Source organism: Callionymus lyra, chromosome 19 (assembly GCF_982586985.1).
Source record: "Callionymus lyra chromosome 19, fCalLyr1.hap1.1, whole genome shotgun sequence".
In the NCBI taxonomy this organism is placed as follows: domain Eukaryota; kingdom Metazoa; phylum Chordata; class Actinopteri; order Syngnathiformes; family Callionymidae; genus Callionymus; species Callionymus lyra.
Window position 1 is genome coordinate 20,983,072 of NC_141836.1, and position 21,480 is coordinate 21,004,551.

Consider the following 21,480-nt stretch of genomic DNA (forward strand, 5'->3'; position numbering starts at 1 on the left):
TCAGGGGCCACATGAAGCCTCTTGACAGTTCTTATGTGGTCCACAGGAGGTTTGAGTAAAACCATTAGATCAGGGGGTTGAAACTGAATCACACAAGGGGCAAAATCTTCCACAGTTAAGGTCAGGGTCCGTACAAAATGTACATTTTATCAAACTGTCTGTGCAGGAATCAGATTACAATATTGTACTTTCATCTTATGGAGGCTCAATCAAACTCAATACATTCCGTTTTATCCTCCTTATTTATTATTTTTAATTTTGAGTATTTCTAGCCAGTTGAAGTGAGTTGAAATATTTGTTTTTTAATCCAAGTCCCTCTTTTATTGCATATGATATATCTACTTAAATTAAATGAAAACAAAACAAAATAATGAATGATAAAATTACAACTTGAGCTTATTTTTTATTATAACCTTTTATAAATGTTTTTACTCTAACTTTTTTTTTTTTTTTACATCATTCAAGGCCCCTTTCTTCCCATTAATGCAGTTTTCTTTGTTAACAGTTTGAAACAACACAAGGTCATTGAACTTGCTGCGTCAGCACGTTCTGGATCAGAGTCTTCTGTTCTGCCGACCAGAGGTTTTTCCATCTTTTCACCACAACTGGTCTGGAGTCAGTTGTGCTGGACACTCACGTTAGTAGGTGACAGTCAACCTGGTTAATGATCTTTAATATCCAACATTACAGTCACGTACAATTGTTAATGAAGCCGAAGTACAGTATTTTATTCCATAAGTGATTTGGGCAAGAACAAACTCATTCACCTCTAAACATTTCTCCCACTCCGGGTGATCATGTGTGTCATTTTTTTCCTCCCGCTATAGACTAAACGGTCTCTCAGGACGAACAAGCTACAAGAAAAACAACAAACACCAAATCCATTCATTTAAAAAGACAATACAAAATCCAGACATTTACATGAGCATTAACAATTCAAGTGCAAATATCATCAACTCTATGATTCATCATAGAAAACTCTTAAAAAAAGGCAACAGTTTCAACAAATAAACAGTTTGCAGGAGTGAAGATGAACCTGGACGGCAGCTGGGGTGCTTGTGGTCATATAAATAGACATGAGGGGGACAAGAGAGGTTTCTCAGGAGAGTCAAGCTCATTGTGACCCAGCTTTCATCAATACCTGCAGGGAAATCAAATCAGAAAACTTTAAGAAGCTGTTCAGCCGTTCTAAATCTCTCAGAGCCTCAGAGCTTCATGAAGGTTTGATTCTCCAGCAGGACTTCAGTGACCAGCCAGTGTAAACAATCTTCACGTGTGAAGCACCAGATCTGATGCTCCACACATGGACACTCAAACCATCTGAAGTCGGAAATACAACGAACTAAAAGGGAATTTTTGTAACTGTGACTTCAGTGATGGATTCTCGTCTCACCAGGCTGAAACTTCAGCGTGGTTCGTTGAATCTCGTTTCTCACTCGTTTAGGACCAAATATTCCACTCATTAAATATTGAAGCTTCATGTTTTCATTTGAGGAATGCTTGAAGACTGTGATTTTTATTTACTTCACCAGGGTAAACATCTCAAATAAACAAATGTATTTCTACATTTCACCAAAGGTCTGACTATTTGAGGAGAGAAATGATGCAATTCTAAACATAAAATTATGTTTATTTTGCACTGAACACTTGGGAGTATGTGATTCATCAACTCATGCAAAAAACAAGGACAAGAATTATAAACTGTCAAGATTATATTTGAGTTGATCATGATTTATAGAGATCCTTTGTTGTGATTTTTAATATTTAAATATTCCACTGTAATTGATATTTTTATTGGTTTCATCTGCGAGAGATCTTCAATCATCCTCAAGTGAAAAAGTATTGATAGACAACTTCTTAAATCGAAGTTTAAGCAGAAGCCTGACGTCAGATTCAACTGTGAACATGTGGGGGGGAGGGGATAGAGGAGGGCTCTTTGGATTGAAGGGGGAGACATTTTGATGGATTCCTGCGCACCAAAAAACAAAACAAATCTGGATTGAAGAACTCAACCCTCGTCTAACTTATATTAATCATTTACAGGATTAGAGACGGTGGACTGCGGAGAGGCCTCCACCCAAAAGAACGTGTGACCAGAGCCAGATCGGAGAATTAAAGTGACCTTTCACAAAAAGCAGCAAACAAAAAAAAAGTCCATCGCAGACATTCTTTACACTACCATTAACTTCCTCTCTGAAACACGCTTGCACGCTCCTTTTCGATGGCGTCGGACCATTTTGTCCCGAGAGCGCCACCTGGCTGCTGAGGCGGAGACACACAGATGAACTGTTTTAACAGCAAAAACACTGGAACCGGCTCTAAGAGCTCAACAAAGTCAAGGCTTGGAAAGAGAGAGAGGGGGGAGAGGGGGAGTCAAGAGGGCGGTCGAGCTCCTCCTGCAGGACAGCACACAGACAGGTGGGACGAGTTACACAACACGACACTTAATGACAGACTCGGAGAACGGGACGTCACGTCAGCGAGCACGACAACAAGCTCCACCGGGCTCATAAACACAAACATCACTCCTACTGTCTCCATTGCACAGCACCGTGGAAACCCACTGACACTCCCCACTACACCCTTCAATCTGGGATACAAGTCCTGTAATGAAGTGACAAGAAAAACCACACAAATGTTCCTCAGGTGTGCATAGTGTTGGTCGTCTCGCGGGAAAAGAAAAAGCGGGTCAACCTACACTTTTCTCGATCCTGTATTGGGACCGGGATGCAGTCGGTACGGTGGAGGAGGAAGGAGGGGGGAGGCGGGGAGACTGAGGGGGGAGGTCACGGTCCGAAGCCTCGGTGACGGAAGCAAGGTTTACTTGTAAGGCCGCAGGAACGCTGAGACTTTGCTGCTTATCAGCCGGATGAAGGAGCGAGGGAGCATCTCGTTGGACTCCCGAGTGGTGTACTTGAAGTAGTTGTTGGGGTGAGCCAGGACGTCGAATAGAGTCTTTATCAGCTTTTTGTCCTGCGGGTCAGAACGAGACAGACGAGTGAAGGACTAGACCAAGACAAAGGGCAACCAATGTGTTGATTTGAGTGTCTTGAAAGGATCTTGGACCTCTGTATAAAGTAACCACTAAAATTGTCATCTGTTCCCAAAAAACAAAGCACAAACAAATACAATTGAAAACATCGTTTCTGGCTCCTCCTAGTGTCAGAATAGACTTACTGAAATACCATTTTTACAAGTAAATTTGTTTGTACAACAAGATAAAGGCTTTTGTTGGGCCAGTTACTAATTTTATCTTCTTTATACGTTGAAAAATATATCAGTACTTGTCCAGACACAGTTACGTATTCAGGGGCAAAGTTAAAGAAATAAATATAGAGTTCTACTACACAAGTCATGACTATTAATATTAAACCACCAATACAGAAATATGAAAAAGAAATTTGAAAATAAGTTCTTCTGGCTCTCAATTCTACCTAATGACTCATATCCTTGGTTATGGGAATGCACAGCTAAAATATATGATACGGTGTTTTTACACCTGAATTCAATTCTTATTAATTATAAGATATGTGAAGAGACTTTTTAAACTATTAAAAAATAAATGTTAAAAAACACCACTTTATACAACTGCTTCATTGCAATTTCTTCAATCGGACAGCAGGTGGAAGTAGCGTACCAGAAACCACGCACGCGCATCGTGATGGATCTTCAAATGTTTTATCATTCTACTATTCAACTCTTTCCGCTGGTTCCTCCATCAACATTAGCCTAAAGTAGTAACATGACTGCCGTTTGCCAAACTTGTTGAACTTCTTTATCATGTTTGAGTTGAACGACAAACCTTGAGGATTTCTTGATGGTTCTCTGAGGCGTAAAGTCTTCCGTCCCGAACGATGTCCTCCACCAGCTGCTCGTAGTCCTCTGAACGGAGACGACACAATCACAGACACGCCATCAATGAAGTGAAACTTGTCGACGGCCATATTGTTTTTCTGGCCTGCAGTTCCGTGAGCAGATGTTGACTCTGCTCTTAAGAACACCGGCAGCATGATGTCTGAGTCGAACAGCTGCTGATCAAACTTGTTCTAAAGTTACTCTGAAGGCCTTGAAGGGACAAAAGTTGGAAGCATCTTTAGGAGATTTAAGAATATATTGATACATCTAAATAACGCAAAAAAAGTCATATTTTATTGTTTGGTCATCTTTGTGGATTATATTCATAGATGTATGTCAGTGAAATCAGAATATTGAAGGGTTGAATCTAATGCTGAACTTTTTCAATTCAATTCAATTTTATTTAAAGTGTCTTATCATAACAAAGTTATCTCAAGACACTATACAGTTGAAGTAAGACAATAGTTGATTAAGGAAAAACAGATCCCAGCAATTCAACATGTTTTTTAGCATTTAATTATTTTTCCAACAATTTAATTGAATAATTTATACATTGTTACGTTGTGTATATTAAACATTTGAATATAAGAAAACAATAATATTTTTTTCATATACATACAGTTTTCTATTCTAATTTGCAATAATTAAAAAATACATTTTAAATTTAATATTTTTGAATTTGTAGCTTTTTAAATTGAATATAAAAATGTTTGTATAATGGTGTCCAATGGCTGCAATCATTACATATCGCAGCGATAGAAAGTTTGACCCGATTTCCCAATTCTTTTTTTTCAAAGGATTATTAAAGTTACATCTAATCTAACAATGAAAACCCACTAGATCTCAGCGATGACCGTGGACGAGAGGATACAGCGACTACAACAGCTTTTAAAGTGTTGGACATATTTTGTTTTCTATACAAAAGCTGTTTGACAACAGTGGTCTGCAAATTCTGCAACTCCAAAATCAAGTACACGACAATACTACAAATATATTCCTGTATCCACGCGTCATATCGCCACACAAGTGAACGCACCGTCATACGTCACGTAGGGGATCTGGAAGCCTCTGGCGCTGTTGGCCTCGTTGGACTTAAAGTTGATCCACAGGCGGCGGGAGCGGGCAGTGAAGGCGATGGGCCGCTCGTACGTCTGACAGGTCTCGTAGGTGGTGATGGATGTCGCTGACCCTTGGGGGGGAAAAAGAAGACAATGATCAATCAGAGTAAAGAAGTGCTCCTCCTGGGGCGGCAATTACAAACGCTCACAGTTCTTCCTCATCACCAGCACGTCGCCGCACTCGTCCTCGGAGGGGAGGAAGATCTCGGGCACCACGATGAGGATCTTGCGCTTGCTGGGCGGGTTGATGTTCCAGATGCACTCCACGTTGGCCGGGTAATTACCGGGATAGTTAGGTGACTCAATGTAGCCCATGAACTCGCCCATCTCTCCGCCACACTGCCTGTCTAGACACGTCAAAACAAACACGTCAGCGCCCGTACTCCGCCAAACCAAAAGAATTTCCACGCTCACTCTTGCACTGGGACACGCTGGTGGCTCCGTCGAAGTCCGTGGTGGTGTTGCCCGGACAGGAGATGCAGTAGTTCTGTCGGAACTCCGTCTGGTACGTCCCGACCGGACAGCGGATGCATCGGTGCACCGTGGTGTTGTAGTAGTGACCCGGGGAGCACTGGACTGCAGAGGGAACAAGGTTGGGTCCTGTGGAAAGTCATCATACTTGTCTCGGCTCACCTTTGACCTCACAGTCGTGGAAGGAGCTGGCTCCCTCTCGTTTGGTGCCCAGCCCTCCTCCACAGGGGAAACACAGCGTACGACCCAGGTCGGGCTGGTAGGCGCCCTGAGGACACGGCTGACACGGTTTGAACCCGTCACTGGAGAAGAACCCGGTGGGACACTGACCTGAGGCACGAGAGACGATTTGAGCTTGAGTTGGTAAACTCCTTTCAAGGTCAAGCAATCGACCCAGACCTACCTGCACATGAGGAGATGTTCCGAGCTCCGAGTGGACCGTGCCCGTCGCTGCCCGGACAGAGGTCGCAGGCCAGCTGCCCCTCTCTCTCCTGGAAGGTGCCGGGCGGGCACTGGACGCAGCGCTCCTGCTCGCCGTGGTAGTACGACCCCGACAAGCATCTGACTGAGGAGAACATCGACAAGAAGACACTTAGGGCGATTTAAAATATAATGGTGATAATATTTAGATTTGTTTTGGTCCCTTGTGGATTTATATTTAAAATGAAACTATCATCTCTATTGACTATCTTGCTTTTTCTGACAGAAAACATTATTTATTATTATTATTTATTTATGTTTTTTGTAAATACACTTATATTTTAAGATTTTCTTTTCTGGAAGATTTGAGTTTAATTTAATTTAAGTTGTTTTTACCAATTAAGGTAAGTAAGTAAGTAATTAGTATTTATATAGCGCTTTTAAGACCAGGGTCACAAAGCGCTTAAAAAAAATCAAAAAATACCCAATAAAATAAATACTTAAAAGGGCAAGACAACACAGAGACAAACACAATTAAAAAAGGTAATATGTTATAAAATGCAATGCATCATAATAGAAGTTTGATTTACTGTAATTAATTGTATCCCAAAAATGGTTTTATTCAATTTATTTTGTAGTAATTAATCATAGAATCATCAACAAAAGCATCTTTTCAGATCATCTTACCACATCGTCCGCTGTCCTTCTCCCAGCCTGGCCCACAGTTCTCATGAACGGGGTTCACTTGGGGAAGTTTCTGGGCGACTTCGTACTCCAAACCAGCCACTCTGATCAGGAAGCGCTCCTGGTTGATGGACTTCTTCAGCGCTTTGATGTAGGTCTTCACCTGCTTCTCCATGCGCAGCCTGAGGCAGCTGAGATTGCAGCTCCCTGCACGGTTCAAATGTTACACGGACTTCATTTAACCAGAGGATGATGACTAAGAACGTCGCCGACCTGTCGTATCTCCCGCCTTCACCTCGGCCTCCAGCTCCAGGGTGATGCGCGTGATTTCTTTGTTGGAGGGGTTGCGAGCCCGTCGCCCCTTCCCTTTTCTGGAGGAGTCACATTTGAGATTGACGAACGTCACCAGGCAGTTGCTGCAGGACTGCCCCCCTCCTGTGGACGAGGAAAACCATTTCTTATATGGTGCATATCGAGCTCAGATTTCACTGGACGACTGCAGCTGCAGTGATGCGATCACTTAGAACACAGATGTCAAACTCAATCACAAAAGGGACCAAAATGTTTTAGCAGTAAAGGTCGTGGGCTGAACAATATGTGTTCTTTAACAGGAAATGGGAATATTTCTTTTCATTCTTAGAGGTCAATCCAACATGATTATTCGCACGTTCTTCAACAAACATGGCCGTCAAATACGTTTTTCCTTCAACATCAGATTCATTATTCAAGAAGTCTGTAAGAAATTATGTAAAATATTTCAAATTAATAATATGTATTCCTAAACTTACCTTGAACTCTTTATAGGTAACCATATCAGCATTAATCTACTTTTATTAATTTATTTTAATTATTTTTTGCCTACTTTGGCGGGCCAAATGAAATTAATTAGAAGGACAGTTTAATTGTTATGTAGGAAAACCAGTAAGCTGCTCACACACCTGCCTCACTTAATTTGGACAAAATAAATGAATAACGGTTAAACATGTAAAATAGTTGCAAGTGTAAAGTTATCATCTCAGTTCTTGAAGATGCATAGCAAATGTTAGAATGAAGTCAGAATCTGTCTGTAATGTAAGAAATAACATGTTGGTTTTAACAAGAAGGAGCTGTCTCGCCTGCAGTTTATTAAGAACTAAGCGAGAATTCTAATCAAGTAGAAGAACTCACATTTCTCCGATCCTTAAAACTCTTCACTGGCTTCCAGTTTCTTTCAGGATCAACTTTAAAATTCTGGTTCTTACTTTCAGAGCTATTCATGGTCAGACTCCTCCTTACATCACTGATCTGATCCAGCCTTACACCCCAGCTCGGGCTCTGAGGTCTGTGGATCAGAATCTACTTGTGGTTCCTCGCACACGGTTCCGACTCCTTTAAGAAACATCTTAAGACGTTTTTTTTGTTCAGGTTCCTTGATTTTCTGGAACTCCTGTTGTGTTATCAGTTTTATCCTGCCCTTTAAAGTATATACTTTATTGAATATTGTTTTGATTGTTTAAGCGCTTTGTGACCCTGGTCTGGAAAAGCGCTATACAAATAAAAATTACTTATTTACTTACTTACATATGAGGAGTAAATAGTTAAACTGCAGATAGTTCAGACTAAAACAACGGTTCAAGGCGACTGTTTATTCTCTTCCATATCAATTAAGTTGAGGATCCACCGACTGACCTGGTCCAAGCGTCCGCCCTCGCTCCTCCGTCCGGCCGGTCATTTTGGGGTGTAGGTGACATTTAGCGTTTTTGATCTTGAAAGATGCCGTCTGCTTCACCGGAGGCGCCAGAGTCTCTACAAACAAACAGCAACATGCTACCGGGGCCGACACACAGACGTGGCGAGCGAGTGTGACAAACCTATACAGCTCTGGCTGTTGCTGGAGTTGAGCCTGGAGGAGGTCTTCCCTCGGAGGAGGGGGATGCCACAGCTGACGGAGTAGCTGTTGTCAGACTCTGAAAATGACAGCATCGAGAATGATGGAATCTGAAAACTCTTGTTCGAGTTCCTGTCGCCTACCTGCCAAATAGTGAGCCTTGGAGGCACACGTCAGAGAGCAGCTCTCCTTCTTCCCAGTTTTGCTACAAGTTAGCGTGGCCTTCGGGGCAACGAGTCCAGGGGGACACTTGACCAGCTCTGTGGAAAACCAACACTTGTCACATGATCATGAGATGCATGCATGCATGGTGGCGGCCACAGGGAGTCAGTGCGGGTACATACCGACACAGTCCTTCCTGTTCCAGTGCAGCTTGAATCCTGGAGGGCAAGTGCACTCGTAGCTCCCCAGAGAGTTAATGCAGCCGAATTTACAACCGCCACGATTTATACTGCACTCATCGATATCTGTGGAGTCACACGTATGCACCGTTAAAAGTTCCACTCCCAGTAATACAAAACATGTGCGTTCATCCATTAGTGCTGATCATTTTTTCTTTTTTTAGTAAATTTGGAACAAAGATCATTTCAAAGGATGAAATCAGACTATAAAGCAGAGGTATAAGGGAAAATCTGATTAAGCAAAACAAAGAAGAATTTGTTTATTAAAAAATGTTTAAAAGCTATGTGGTTAAAAGAAAATAAAAATGGAAGATTCCAGATATTTTTACTTAGATCATAGCGATGAAGTCATAGAAATGGAATTTACAGAATAAACGAAGAAGAAATAAAAACAAACATCAAGGGAGTGCAAGAACCAGTACAAACAATGGAAACATATTTTAAGAAGAAGAAGAACTGTGAAAAAGAGAACAATTTCTCAAGAAAAACGTTAAAGAGAAAAAAAAAGGAAATGAAAAAATGTAAAAATAACTCAAAGTTAAGTGGCTACAAGTATCATGTAGATTAATTAATAACAACATTATTTATTATTTACAGAATAAGGGGAAAATAAAAAAGTACCAAAGGAAACATAAGAATGCAAATCAGTGAAAACCATTTATTTTTATGAATAAAATGTATACATTTTGTTTTATAAGAAATCCACTTTGACAATGAAAAGAAAATCACCTAAAGATAATTAAATATAATTTAATGAATCTCCAAGCCTGAGGTAATGCTTCTGAGCTCATTCCAATTCAGTACCACTAGAACTAGAATCAAGGTTATGTCGTATTCACAGAAATGTAATTACACAACAGTTGTAATGACTATAATGATGTCAGTAAACTTTGTCTTTGTAAACTCAGAGGAGAGTCACTCCACAGGTAGCAGGAAAATAATTTATTTGAGGTCAAACACTATCTTGTTCCTCATTAAGTTAATTGATTCTGACTTCGGCAGAGTCACTTTAAGATCTCATCTCACTGGAAATATTCAACTCGTCTGCTCCAGTAAATCGTGGAAGCGTCACGCAAGAGTCAGACTCAAGTGAGTTCACAGGATGTGACAGACTGTGCTGAAGATGTCAGCGCGGGGACGAAGGCGATGGCAGTGATTGATGATCCGGCTGCTGATGAGGAACGCTCCTCGCCCCTTTCAATTTCTCACCCCCAATAAAAACTCCAAACTTCTGAACTCCAACACTTTTTTTCTGGTCCACAAACTCAGAGTATATTTCAAGTTGTGTGAGAGTTCACACAGTTGCAGCAGCACTTTGGCTGAAGACATCTGACCTTGTATGTGACTGAGCGAGAGGAGCAGAGGGCTCTATACATCTCTGGGGTTGTCTAACACTACTGACAGCGCGGATGAAAAGACAAGAGGAAATCGTTCATCAAGGCTTTCAGCGGCGGAATCATTTATGTCTGAGCATCTTCTCCGCTCTCAGTGTGGCCCGTCTTCAGGACTGGAGCCGAACAAATCTGATCAGCCCGCATCAACTCTGCAGAGATTGCAGCTGTCGACGTGTGAAGTGGAACCTCAAACTGACCTCCTGTGATGGTCCATGATTTAAATTACCTAGCCCTGACAAAGTGTGGTTAGCGGGCAAAAATAGGTCTTTAGAATGCAAATCCTGGTCCTCTGGCAACAGTTTGATGTACTTTTATCAAAGTATACTTTCAAACATAGGGCGCACGGTTAGCGTGGTCGCCTCACAGAAGAAGGTTGCTGGTTCGTTTCCAGGCCGAGCCAACTTGTGACCTTTCTGTGTGGAGTTTGTATGTTCTCCCCGTGTTGCGTGGGTTTACTCCAGGCACTCCGGTTTCCTCCAATAACATACAGGGGTTGATTGAGAACTTTGAGAAATTGTCCGTAGGTATGATGATATGTATGGTAGAGTGTGAATGATTGTCTGTCTTTGTGTGCCCTGCGACAGACTGGCATCCTGTCCAGGGTGTCCCCTTCCTCTCGCCCAATGAGACTGGGATAGGCTCCAGTCTCCCCGTAAGGGATAAAGCGGTAGAAAATGTATGAATGACTTTCAAACATGTTATGGGTCTGTCACTGGGCCTCGAGATTTAAACTCTAGTTGCCGCACCAAAATTTTGTTCCCTTTTAAGAATGATAATTTGAGGTAGCTTTTATAAAATAGATTTAACAAAAATATTAACTAAAGAAGCAGAAATAATCTATTACCAGTATTATAAAAACAACCCAGGAATTTGTTTTTGGCGTCTTGAATACAGTATACAGTAGATATAATATTGAATGAATTAAATAAATATAAATTAAATACAATTTAATTAATAAAATATAAATAAATATAAAGTAAAATAAATTAATACAACTTTAAAGTGGGTATATAAAATAAATAAATAATAATACAGTCAATTTAAAATGTATTCAATACTTAAATGTAAAATGTCAGGATCATCTTTTTATTAAGTTTTAATAGCATAAATATCAGTGTAAATATTTATACACAGTCAGGCTGATAAAAAAGTTATGCTATATACTATATACACTTGATAATTTGTACTGGATTGATGGAAATTTTTAGAGATTGTGTAACTGAACCATCACCTGTATATCAAAAATGTTGGGATAGAAAATTAACTGCATAGTAAGATTCCACATTTATCAAAATTATAGACATAAACTTTTAATCATTAGAAGGAAGAATTGCTGTGTTTATTTCTTCTGTGTGACAAAATAACTTTTCTTTTAAATATATTAGCGAAAAACAGGACAAACATGGGCACTGTTTTGTGCAGAAGGAGATGAAAGCAGTGTTTGCTTAACTGAAAACGTTGAAAATGGCCCCCAAAGATCCTACTTCTGTCAAATGATAAATTCCACACACATCTAAGAAGCCGACATACTAGAAATCTCTGCAGATCAATGTATTTTCTATCATCTCTTGCATCAACTACAGACGCCTGAGGTGTTAAGGCAGCAGCAGACAGAGACTGCTGATACAAAATCAAAGGGTTCGTCTCGACAGGTGAATGTTTTCGACACACAGATCTGACAAACCGTCTCACCCACCAGAAAACTCCGGCTGACACCAAACGTTGTTTCAACCATCGGTTTCACAGCAGCGATGTAGAGCAGGAGCACATTAATGTTGGTCACACATCACCATGAGGGAACACGACGCTTTCCTATTCATGCTTGTCATACTGCACAAATCATCTTTAAACTACTGCTGAGTTAGGTTTATATTTTGTCGCAGTACCTAAACTTTGTTTGCCAAACCTGCTCAAACTATAGTCCTCTGGACGTCACTAGTTCCAAAAGTGTCAATAAGGGTGTGTATTGGAAATACGTATTACGATACAGGGTCAACGATGTGATATATTGAGATACTGTAGTATACAACAAGTATATATTCGTAGTATTGTCCGTGTACTCAACTCTAGTGAATTAAAAAAGCAAATCACTCTTGGCGAAGTCGTAACTGTTTTCTTTTGTTTTGAAGCCAAAATATCTTCAAACATCAGCATTAACAGCTGCTGTTGCTGTCTGTATCCACTCGTCCTCAGTCATCGCAGTGATCTTGCGGGTTATTATTGTTCCTATAACTGCAGTCAGAGCAGCATTACAGTTAGGGGTGTTTATTATGCATTGGAAAAAAAGATTCTGACACTCATGTGCTTCATTTCAGTTACGTAGGCTTCAGAAATGTATATTTCAAACGGCTGAAACAAGACTTGAGTCACGACAGAGCGCAAAGAACTGTGGGATTTTCGAGAATGTGCAACATTTTTGTTAAATGATTTGTAGATCTTTAGGTTTGGGCCACGTGTGTCAAATGTTACGGTATGCATTTTTAAAGAATCTTAACTATATAATTAAAGATATAAAAATGAGTGCATTTGATGTGATGATACTTATTCCTGAACCATGTGACATTGTTGAAAGATGTAGGCCTTGTGTTCAGGAGATTGTGTTAGAGAAGTTTACAGAGATGTGTATGAATGAGGTGTTGGGGAATATTTTTTTTACATGAGCTCAAAGATAGAGATGAAGCCTGTGGAAGAATTTGAGGAACAGAAAGATGCATTCCAGTGATTTTTGGAGTTGAAGTAAGTTCACTTCAGCAGGTCTGTGTGCACAGTGAATAGAAACAAATGTAAGAAAGCTACGGTTGTTCTGCAGAGTACCCACCTCCACAGTGTGCCAGCCCGTAGAGTACATAGCCTTTGCTGCAGAGACACTGGAAACTCCCAGCCGAGTTGACGCAGAAATGGTCGCAGGCGCGGTCGAAAGAGCACTCGTCGATGTCTGTGCAGAGACAAAGAAGGGTTGTCAACAACACAAAACTGGCCAGAAATGTAACTTCACTGTGAGTCACTTCCATTGTACAACAGGCAATGGTGGAAATAAATTGTCGTAACGACACAGACTGTGGAAATGAAATGAAAAAAAGATTGATTTGCTTTTGTCGTTGACCTCCTGCAGACAACAACTGCAGTCCTGAAATTGAAATGTTCTCCTTCAGCAGCAGCCCAGCGAACATTAGCCGACATAAGTGGTCAAAAGCTGTTTGTCCTTTCACAAAGTACCTGTCCATCATTTTCATTTTTCCAAATTCACCCTGATATTTTCCCCCAAAAAATAGTGAAGAACTTCACCTCTTTTTTTTAAAAATGAGAATTCCCTTATTGACTTTTCTAAAGTTGTTGTTAACAAGGCAGTTTTAATATCCGATAAAAGTAGCAACAGTTCTAGTTTTCATTTCTGTGTCAACAGTCATCAGTGTGTAGAAATAAAGTCTAATAACTGGTTGCGTCAGAATTCTATATGGCTAAGAACATGTCAAAAGATAAGATATTCCTTTATTAATTCAGATACAGCTTAAAACAAATACATATTGGATTTGAAACAATATCATGAATACATAACATTATAATAATAAAATAATAATAAACTATTAAAAAATGGCAATAAATACTGGTACTGAAAAAACTAAATAAATCCCAGTAGCATAATGTAAAACTCGAAACACAACGCAACAGTTTCAGAACATTCTTGTTAATTTTAACTTGTTACAGAAAAAGATTATTCCCAAACTGAAAATCCAGAAATTCACTTTATTAGGTCAGTTACAGTCAAATATCTTGACTTTTTGAAATTTGATGTAATCCGTGAACACGAGGGACAGGTGGGAATAAAACGTTCTCCCACTCATCAAATGACAAATCCCAAAATTCACTGCAACAGTTCTCGGTTGGAAAACTTAACAAACCACTGTGTCTGGCAACTTGAGTTCAGCAGTCGTCCTCCTGTGAGTTATTACTTAATAAAACGAATTTATTTTGTACATAAAATAAATGTTAAGTCAAGATGGGGCAAAAACAAGATGCATTCTGGGAGAGAAAAAACATGCCATGACTTATATTTTGGTGAACGTGACACAAACAAGTTGCCAGCCGACACATGAGCCTGTATTCTAGATGATGGAAGGCTAACAAGTGTGACACCTTCAAATCATGATCAGGAAATTCCCAGGGAATACTGATTTTTAGTCAATTAAAAGGGTGTGATCAGAAGTATAGGGCGTACAGTGAGTCAGACCATAAAGTTGTGCAGACAGAGGGCAGCAAACATCAAAGAATAAAAGAACAAAAGTGAAAATTAAAGCTCATAAGACTTGCATCTTATCATCAACTTCAACCGGCCCTCTTTGTTGTTGACGACGGAATCTAAAAGTGTCATTACTGGACTAATACCTCTAATGTTTGGTCAGGGAAAACACAGGCTGTGGTGCACATCCTGGTGGATTAGGAGTGAGTCGAGGGGGTGAGTGAGGATGGAGGAATGCTGGCAGGGAATCAGCAGACATGCCTCGTCCTGACTTATGTACCACGCACCACTGACAGCAGGGAAACACCGTGACTGTTCAAACCCAGATAGTGCCTGAACTCAGTGAACACAGCTCAACGCCTTTGGTGGCAGCAAATTGTATTTTTAAGAGCAGCTGATGTCATCAGAAAACTCAACAACAACTGAGACGTCAGCGTCTGTGACAGCAGCTCTTCTGGGTCAAATGTGATGAGAAACTTTTGAGGTCTTTGATCTGTTGGTACATATCACTTATCTGGTGACTCAAACTACCATTGTTCTGCAGTGTCTTCTAAAAACTCTTTCATCTAGATCTTGTAAAGAAACATTTTACAAATTCTACTGAAGAATAATCCTGCAAAAACTTTTATGATAGGTATGTCTTTTGAAAAAAAAGTTTCTCTAATGTAATAGTGACAGTTAATTCACTTTAGAATGAAAGCAGATAGAACTGTTTGTCTATCTAATCTGGGATAGTAGCTAGCAAGTAGTTGCGAGGATAACATACAACAGTTTAGCTCACTAAACTAGCATAGTAGCTCGCTGTACCATAGTGGTTTATCCTTTTTTTAACGTTTCTTTAATCAGGAGGTTGTAAAGTTAATAATACAAATTTAAAAAAATCATTTAATCGTGTCATGACCTAACATTTGAGTATGTGACTTCACTTATCGTGTCCTTGCCAGATCGTATTAACATTGGACCACTTTTATTAAAAAAAAACACCTGTATCAAGGGCAAAAGATGAACAAAAACAGTGTAAATACATTTTGAAATATCCAAAGGCTGATAAGGAACGATCCATCTCTCAAATGGAAGCAAGCGTCGCAACAAATCTTTAGACAAGAGAACCAAACAAGGTCAACGTCGCACCCAAACAGCCGCCTCAGTCAAGGCAGCGTGCCACATAAAACAAGCCGTGATTTACATTCCTGCATGCACAGGCCACATTTTCTCAGTTATCTGTGTAATTTGGAAAACAATAAACTTTGCATTGTTTGTCTCCAAATAATGAGAAAGGAATCCCGTGAAAAAAATGCATTGAGAAAGTGAGTCAGAGGAAAAGCACAGCCCTGCTCTCACTGTATTTGATGTTTTGTTCCCTCTGTGCAGGGTGATTCACAAAGCCAGAGCCTGACAGTGATGCCGACCAGGCTGGATGTTGACTGACCACATCAATGGAGGAGGAGGAGGGGGAGAAAGTGTTGTCTCATAGTTTTTTAGGGCCTGAGCTCTATAGTTCTGGCCCATCTATCGCAGTTCTCCAGATGTTTTTATTGTGGCCCCATATTTTTTAAAGCACATCAGTACTATGACAAATCACTTGCCGCCAATGACAACCCCATTAAATTTGTGTTTAAATCGTTCGTTTCATCGAACAATGAGCCATCAATCAAATCGGCAGCATTCGACGACGCCGTCATTCACAAGCTACTAATTCATTCTGACCCGCATGTGTTCATATTTTCTACAGACTTCCTACCTTGGCATGTTCTCTCGTTGGTCAGCAGCTTGTATCCCTTCTTGCAGCTGCATTCGAAACTCCCCACCGTGTTCCGACACACATGATCACAGCCCCCGTTGTTGAGGCGGCACTCGTCGATATCTGGAAGCAGAGAGATTCGATAAATCAATAAGCTCTCACTTTAGCTTCGACCCGCCTGCAGAAAGAATATATTTGAGAAGAGGCGCTTAACTGGTTCCGTCAACGACCGTATGAGCAGGGCTTTGTGTAAATCTTCTACACTTCCTTTTTATTTATCTCATTTTTTAATTTTACCTTACAGTTGCAATAAATCACAAGCGTCAAAATGAAGGGCTAAGGGTGAAATCCAGTCCACCAGGTCATTTAAAGTGGTCTGTCGGTTATGTCAGGGTCAAGATGACCCGTAGGTTTGTGTTTGACCATGAGACAACACAAGGGATACCTCAAACACATTTATTTTCAGGCCTTTGGGTCACACTAACCCTGAGTGAAAACTGTTGAAAGGAAATTTCTTTAATGTTTTAACTGATTTTCAAAGAAAATGTATTTGATGAGAGTTTTTGATGAAGGTGAACAAACTCAGATCATTAAGATATATTAAGCCTCCTAGAATAAAAAGGTAATATAGTAATTAGACTCATACTTTCGTGGTAAATAAATGTTTTGTTTGGCCCCGCTACTCAGATGTCTAAAGCATTTTGATTTAGTTTGACACCCCTCTACTAAATAGTCCTTGCCCTTCTTTTTCATCAAGTATATGAAAAGTCTTGATAAAACAAAAATATTACGAGTTTGTTCCTCTTTTGTAATTTTGCTCTTAATCATCTAATTTCTTCATCTGATCAGTCAACTCTGAATCGTGGATTTCTGCTTCTCAGCTTTGTGTCATTATCTAAACCAGTGGTTTATTTTTCACTTTATTTGCCCGATAAATCAACACTTCTCCAGCAAATAAACGTTTTTATTTTAGAGACAAACTGCAGTTATAATGTTTCAGAGAACAAAACAACCGTTCAAAAACACCTTGTAAATATGGAGTAAATCACAGTTCATGATGCTTTATTTTTTATTTTATTTTATTTATTTATTTTTATCTTCATATTATTATTATGATGATGCTTTATTTACATGACAAAGGACAGACACGACCAATATCCGACCCTAGGGCCATTTTGGGCCCCTGAACAGATTTAATAAGGCCCGTGGTCTCAGTTATTAACTGCAACTTTCCACGAGACAATGTCAAATATAAAATGTTTAAAAATCCTTCACCTAAAGCTTTTTAGATGTCACACAAGGTTTATATAGATCATGAGTCAAAGATAAACACCACACGGCGAAGTGTTGCTAATAGTAATTCCATCTAAAGAAGTTTTCCATCTTGTGTTGAGCTGGACGAAGATAAAGAGGCTTTATACTTTGAACCTCTGAATGACATAACTTGTTATGGTGTCATGAATTGGCCCCCTCTTGTTTTCACAACATCAAATGTGGCCCTTGGCCAAAAAATGTTGGACACCTCTGACATACGACAAGCTTTATCTAGTACTAGTTAATAATTTACTTCTTTGATGGTTTCGATTTTTTTTTTTTACTTTTCACCAAAACTCGCCAGAGCCCGTTGTCATTATGTCACGTCGGTCCGAAAAGATCGAGATTGAAGTGTCCCTTTAATAATTACAAATAATAAAAGAAGGTTGACAGGCTGGAGGTACTATATCTCTACACTGGTAATTTACAAGGTAAGACTGTGAAGAAGTAGGAAGGGAGAGAAAACTTGACTTCACTCAGAGACAAAGCCATCTCTTTTTTTTTTTCCCCTCTTTCATTTGTGAAATAAGACAAGCATGAATTCATTTATTTGACAGAATGGATCTTCGGAAAACAGGTACGGTTATAGACCAAGCTGGATTCTAAAGTGATGAGAATGACCTAATAAAACAAAACAAGAACGGCGCCGGCCCTCCAAGGACCCGCAGAGTTGGATGATACTTCTCAGATTCACCGTTAAAACAAACACATTGATTAAAGCCACTTCACGAAACCTGGCGGAAATAAATAGTAGATATATCTGAAGCAAGTTGGTTGTTTGGCCGCGCTGGCATGACACTGTTGCATAAACTGGAAATGAGCTCCAGGGATTTTCTTACCAGAAAGTCGGACCGGCTCTGATCGGTTCGCGTGAGGCTATAATGGGATGCAGCTCTCGCGCAGTAAAACCTCATGGCAGCGAAACCGCTAAACCATTATCCTTCTGATTGCCTTCCTCTCATTTCTCGCGCCAATATCCAATCGATATGTTCTGTGTTTGGTTTTGCTTTGATGGTGCCGTCTCGGCAAGTTTGGCAGCGCTCTGATTTATTCTGACTCATCTCTGTAAATGAGGCTCTCGAATGCATCTTCTGCGTCGGTTGCAATATGTGCGACAGGAAATGAGTGAGATAATCTTCATCTCTGTTCCGCTATTCTTCTTCTCAGTTCACAAGAGTCATTATTCTAAAGTTGCTTTTTTTGAGCAGATGCTGAATCATTTGAACGACCCGTTTTTTTTTTACGAGTTCAAAACTCTTGCTTGTTGTCGTCTACAAATGTGAGGAAAAAAGAATCACCATTGAGCTCCTGGAATGGGAGAGAGCGATGACTCATTAAAAGTAAAGGAATTCAAGCAAACTCTTGATATTAATGCTATAATAATTATCAACGCATCAACACATTCCTCACCTCCTGGATTCAAAATCCCCCTTCAGATAAAGAAGTTGTTTCAGGATTTGACATTTCAAATAATCTTATCTCAAAAAGATTCAAAATCCAAGCCAAGAGCTGTGGGAGCGCCACACACACATGCCTATGAGTCAAGAGTAATACAAGATCCTCCTGTTTATTAATGCTTTGAGAAAGAGGGAAACAATGGCTTTCCAGTTCATGGTGATGATTAAACTTGACTGAACCCATGTAGCTGATGAGTGATGATGACTAGTTGGAGACAGTTTGGGACTTGTTTTCTTAATAAGTGCTTTTGTTTTAGCTACAAGCTAGTTTTCTCTTCAAAACGACAACTAGGTTGCTCAGTACAAACACACTGGCTAAAAAACATTAAAAGAATTTAGGGGGAAAAAGGTGACCAACCCAGAATGTATTTGAAATATGTTGTTTAAAATAACATGAAAACCCAAGTTTTGTTTTTTATTAAAACTCCGCAAAAAACTTTTACAGACAAACAGACATTTAATGTTCTTAATTTGATTTTTCAGTTTATTTTCATTTATTAAACTTTTATAATTCATCCCGTTGTGTGACCCAAAAGGCTCAAAAACGTATATTGGTTTTATCTTATTTTGCCTCTGGTTCAAGGTCCACCTTTTAAAAACTAGAATTAAATACACCATAGCAGTTTAGGTACTTGAATGCACCACTCGCTTTCACTCAATTGTTGCAGTGAAAATAATTTTCGCAGTGTTTTTAAATAATTTCTTGTCTCATCTTACACAAAGTAAATTATTTTTTATTTAGTAAACCACGTCTAGTCTCATTTTTAGTCTTTGACATAATAGACACAATAATAATTGGGGGCAGGGGGGAGACCATGGAGGGACAACATTAGACAATGACTCATGGCCTCTCAGGTGAACAGAAAATCCCTCACCTTTGCAGGTTTTCCGATCCGGCTGTAGCGTGAAGCCGACCGGACAGCTGCAGCGGACGCCCGTCACCGAATCGTGACACGTGCTGTCGCATCCACCGTTGTTCACGGCGCAAGTTTCTACGAGGAAACACACATTTAAACCCACTTGTCTTCAAGACATTCAGACGGAAGACACAGCAGCAGAAGATGGTTATTTTTGTGTCAGGAAAGAGGCAGAAATAGAAGCACAGCATGCAGGTATTCTTTCTTAGAAGACACGGATTAAAATTAGAAATGCTAAAAATGGCTGATAAATTAGTGAAAAGCCTTAAAAATAAACCAGACAATAAATGTTATATATTTATCCAACCAGATGGTGGATGATCTTTTTCCTTATATATAGTTATTCTGCGAGTAAGGAGTCCCATTTGATAACCATTGCTTCTAAAATGAAATGGTTGCAACTTCAGTTTATAAATTCCGCTCAAAAAAATTAACAAAAATGTCGTCGTTGCCTAATTTTCTTCATTTATTTTTTTATTTTTTTTATTAAGAAACTATTTTTAAATAGGTTTATTTTCTCTTTAATTCACACTTTAGTCCATAAAATAAACATTTTAACATTCAAAGAAACAAAATTAAATAAAAAAATTAAACAAAATCGATATTGTGCAATTGTAAAAAAAAAGTTTAAAAAAAATAAAATTAAAAAAGATATAAATCTTGGATATAAAATAATACCAGGAAAGAAAAGTTTTACAATAAAGTAAGTTCTGTTAATGTTATCCAGTCAGTTCAGGACAAGTATTTGATAGATTCAAATCATCTTCGGCAACAATCGTGGCAGCAGGAACTCCTGTTTAATTACAGAGAACTCCAGGAAACAGCTGCCTTGTTGTGAAGGAGAATCCCTCATTAGGGAAACACCAAATTCCTCCTCCTGATTGTAAAACTCCGTCGCCTTAAGCACCAAACATGTGATGACATTTTCTCGCCTCCAAAGGCGTGGAAGCCGAACCTGTGCTTATAATGATTATATATTGTAATCAATACATGGTTCCCCTGTTGTGGAAAAACACCTGATGAGAGGATTTAACAACTTAAGCACAAGAGGAAGAAGAAACGCCTGAGGTCGTAACCTTTTTACAGATTCCACTCGATCATTTACACTTCGTTATTTTCTCTGATTGATGTCGCTGTGCTTTGGCAAAGTATTTGCTGCTCCGCCTTCCTCCTCTGTTGTAGTTGATGAAACACAAAGGCCTTTCTTTCAAATTCAGGAAAGCACGCTGGTTTGTTTTTTCTGATCTCTTGCCCAGAAATGACAGCCCGACACAAGGCCGGGCAGAAGGGGGCCGATGGGCGGGGTGGACATAATTGCGAAGTGTGAGTGGAGACAGTTGGCAGACGAGGCGATAAGAAAGTGTCAGGACATGCCTCCAAAATGCTTAGTCAGCCAGCCATCTCACCAAACTCTAATGATCATGTGTTAAGAGAGCAAAGAAACATTTCTGACGTTGTGGTTCCGTGAAGACAGCGACACACTGCCCCTGGTATGCATGTGGATTTGTGTGTTTTGGAGGAGAACCAATTCACGGCGCACCAGGCTGAGACCCGCCATTATATGAAGACAGATTCTTTTTCCGTAAACAACCCTTTTGATAATA

General features: G+C 39.7%; 1 protein-coding gene across 4 annotated transcripts in view; it reads right to left on the reverse strand.

Moving 5' to 3' along the window:
* Positions 1-656: 656 nt before the first annotated feature.
* The window catches only part of scube3 (signal peptide, CUB domain, EGF-like 3), a 66,470-nt gene continuing 45,646 nt past the window's right edge, over positions 657-21,480 (reverse strand). For all 4 annotated transcript variants that reach the window (XM_087782154.1, XM_087782153.1, XM_087782152.1 and 1 more), the window contains 16 exons: positions 19,835-19,951; positions 16,189-16,311; positions 13,029-13,145; positions 8,760-8,882; positions 8,559-8,675; positions 8,399-8,494; positions 8,217-8,333; positions 6,822-6,983; positions 6,552-6,755; positions 5,848-6,009; positions 5,607-5,774; positions 5,388-5,549; positions 5,123-5,320; positions 4,892-5,044; positions 3,803-3,882; positions 657-2,973 (listed from right to left, as the gene is read on the reverse strand). In XM_087782154.1, coding sequence (XP_087638280.1) covers positions 2,821-2,973; positions 3,803-3,882; positions 4,892-5,044; positions 5,123-5,320; positions 5,388-5,549; positions 5,607-5,774; positions 5,848-6,009; positions 6,552-6,755; positions 6,822-6,983; positions 8,217-8,333; positions 8,399-8,494; positions 8,559-8,675; positions 8,760-8,882; positions 13,029-13,145; positions 16,189-16,311; positions 19,835-19,951 — 2,252 coding nt within the window. In that variant the 3' untranslated portion in view covers positions 657-2,820. The remainder of the gene's footprint in view (positions 2,974-3,802; positions 3,883-4,891; positions 5,045-5,122; positions 5,321-5,387; positions 5,550-5,606; positions 5,775-5,847; positions 6,010-6,551; positions 6,756-6,821; positions 6,984-8,216; positions 8,334-8,398; positions 8,495-8,558; positions 8,676-8,759; positions 8,883-13,028; positions 13,146-16,188; positions 16,312-19,834; positions 19,952-21,480) is intronic.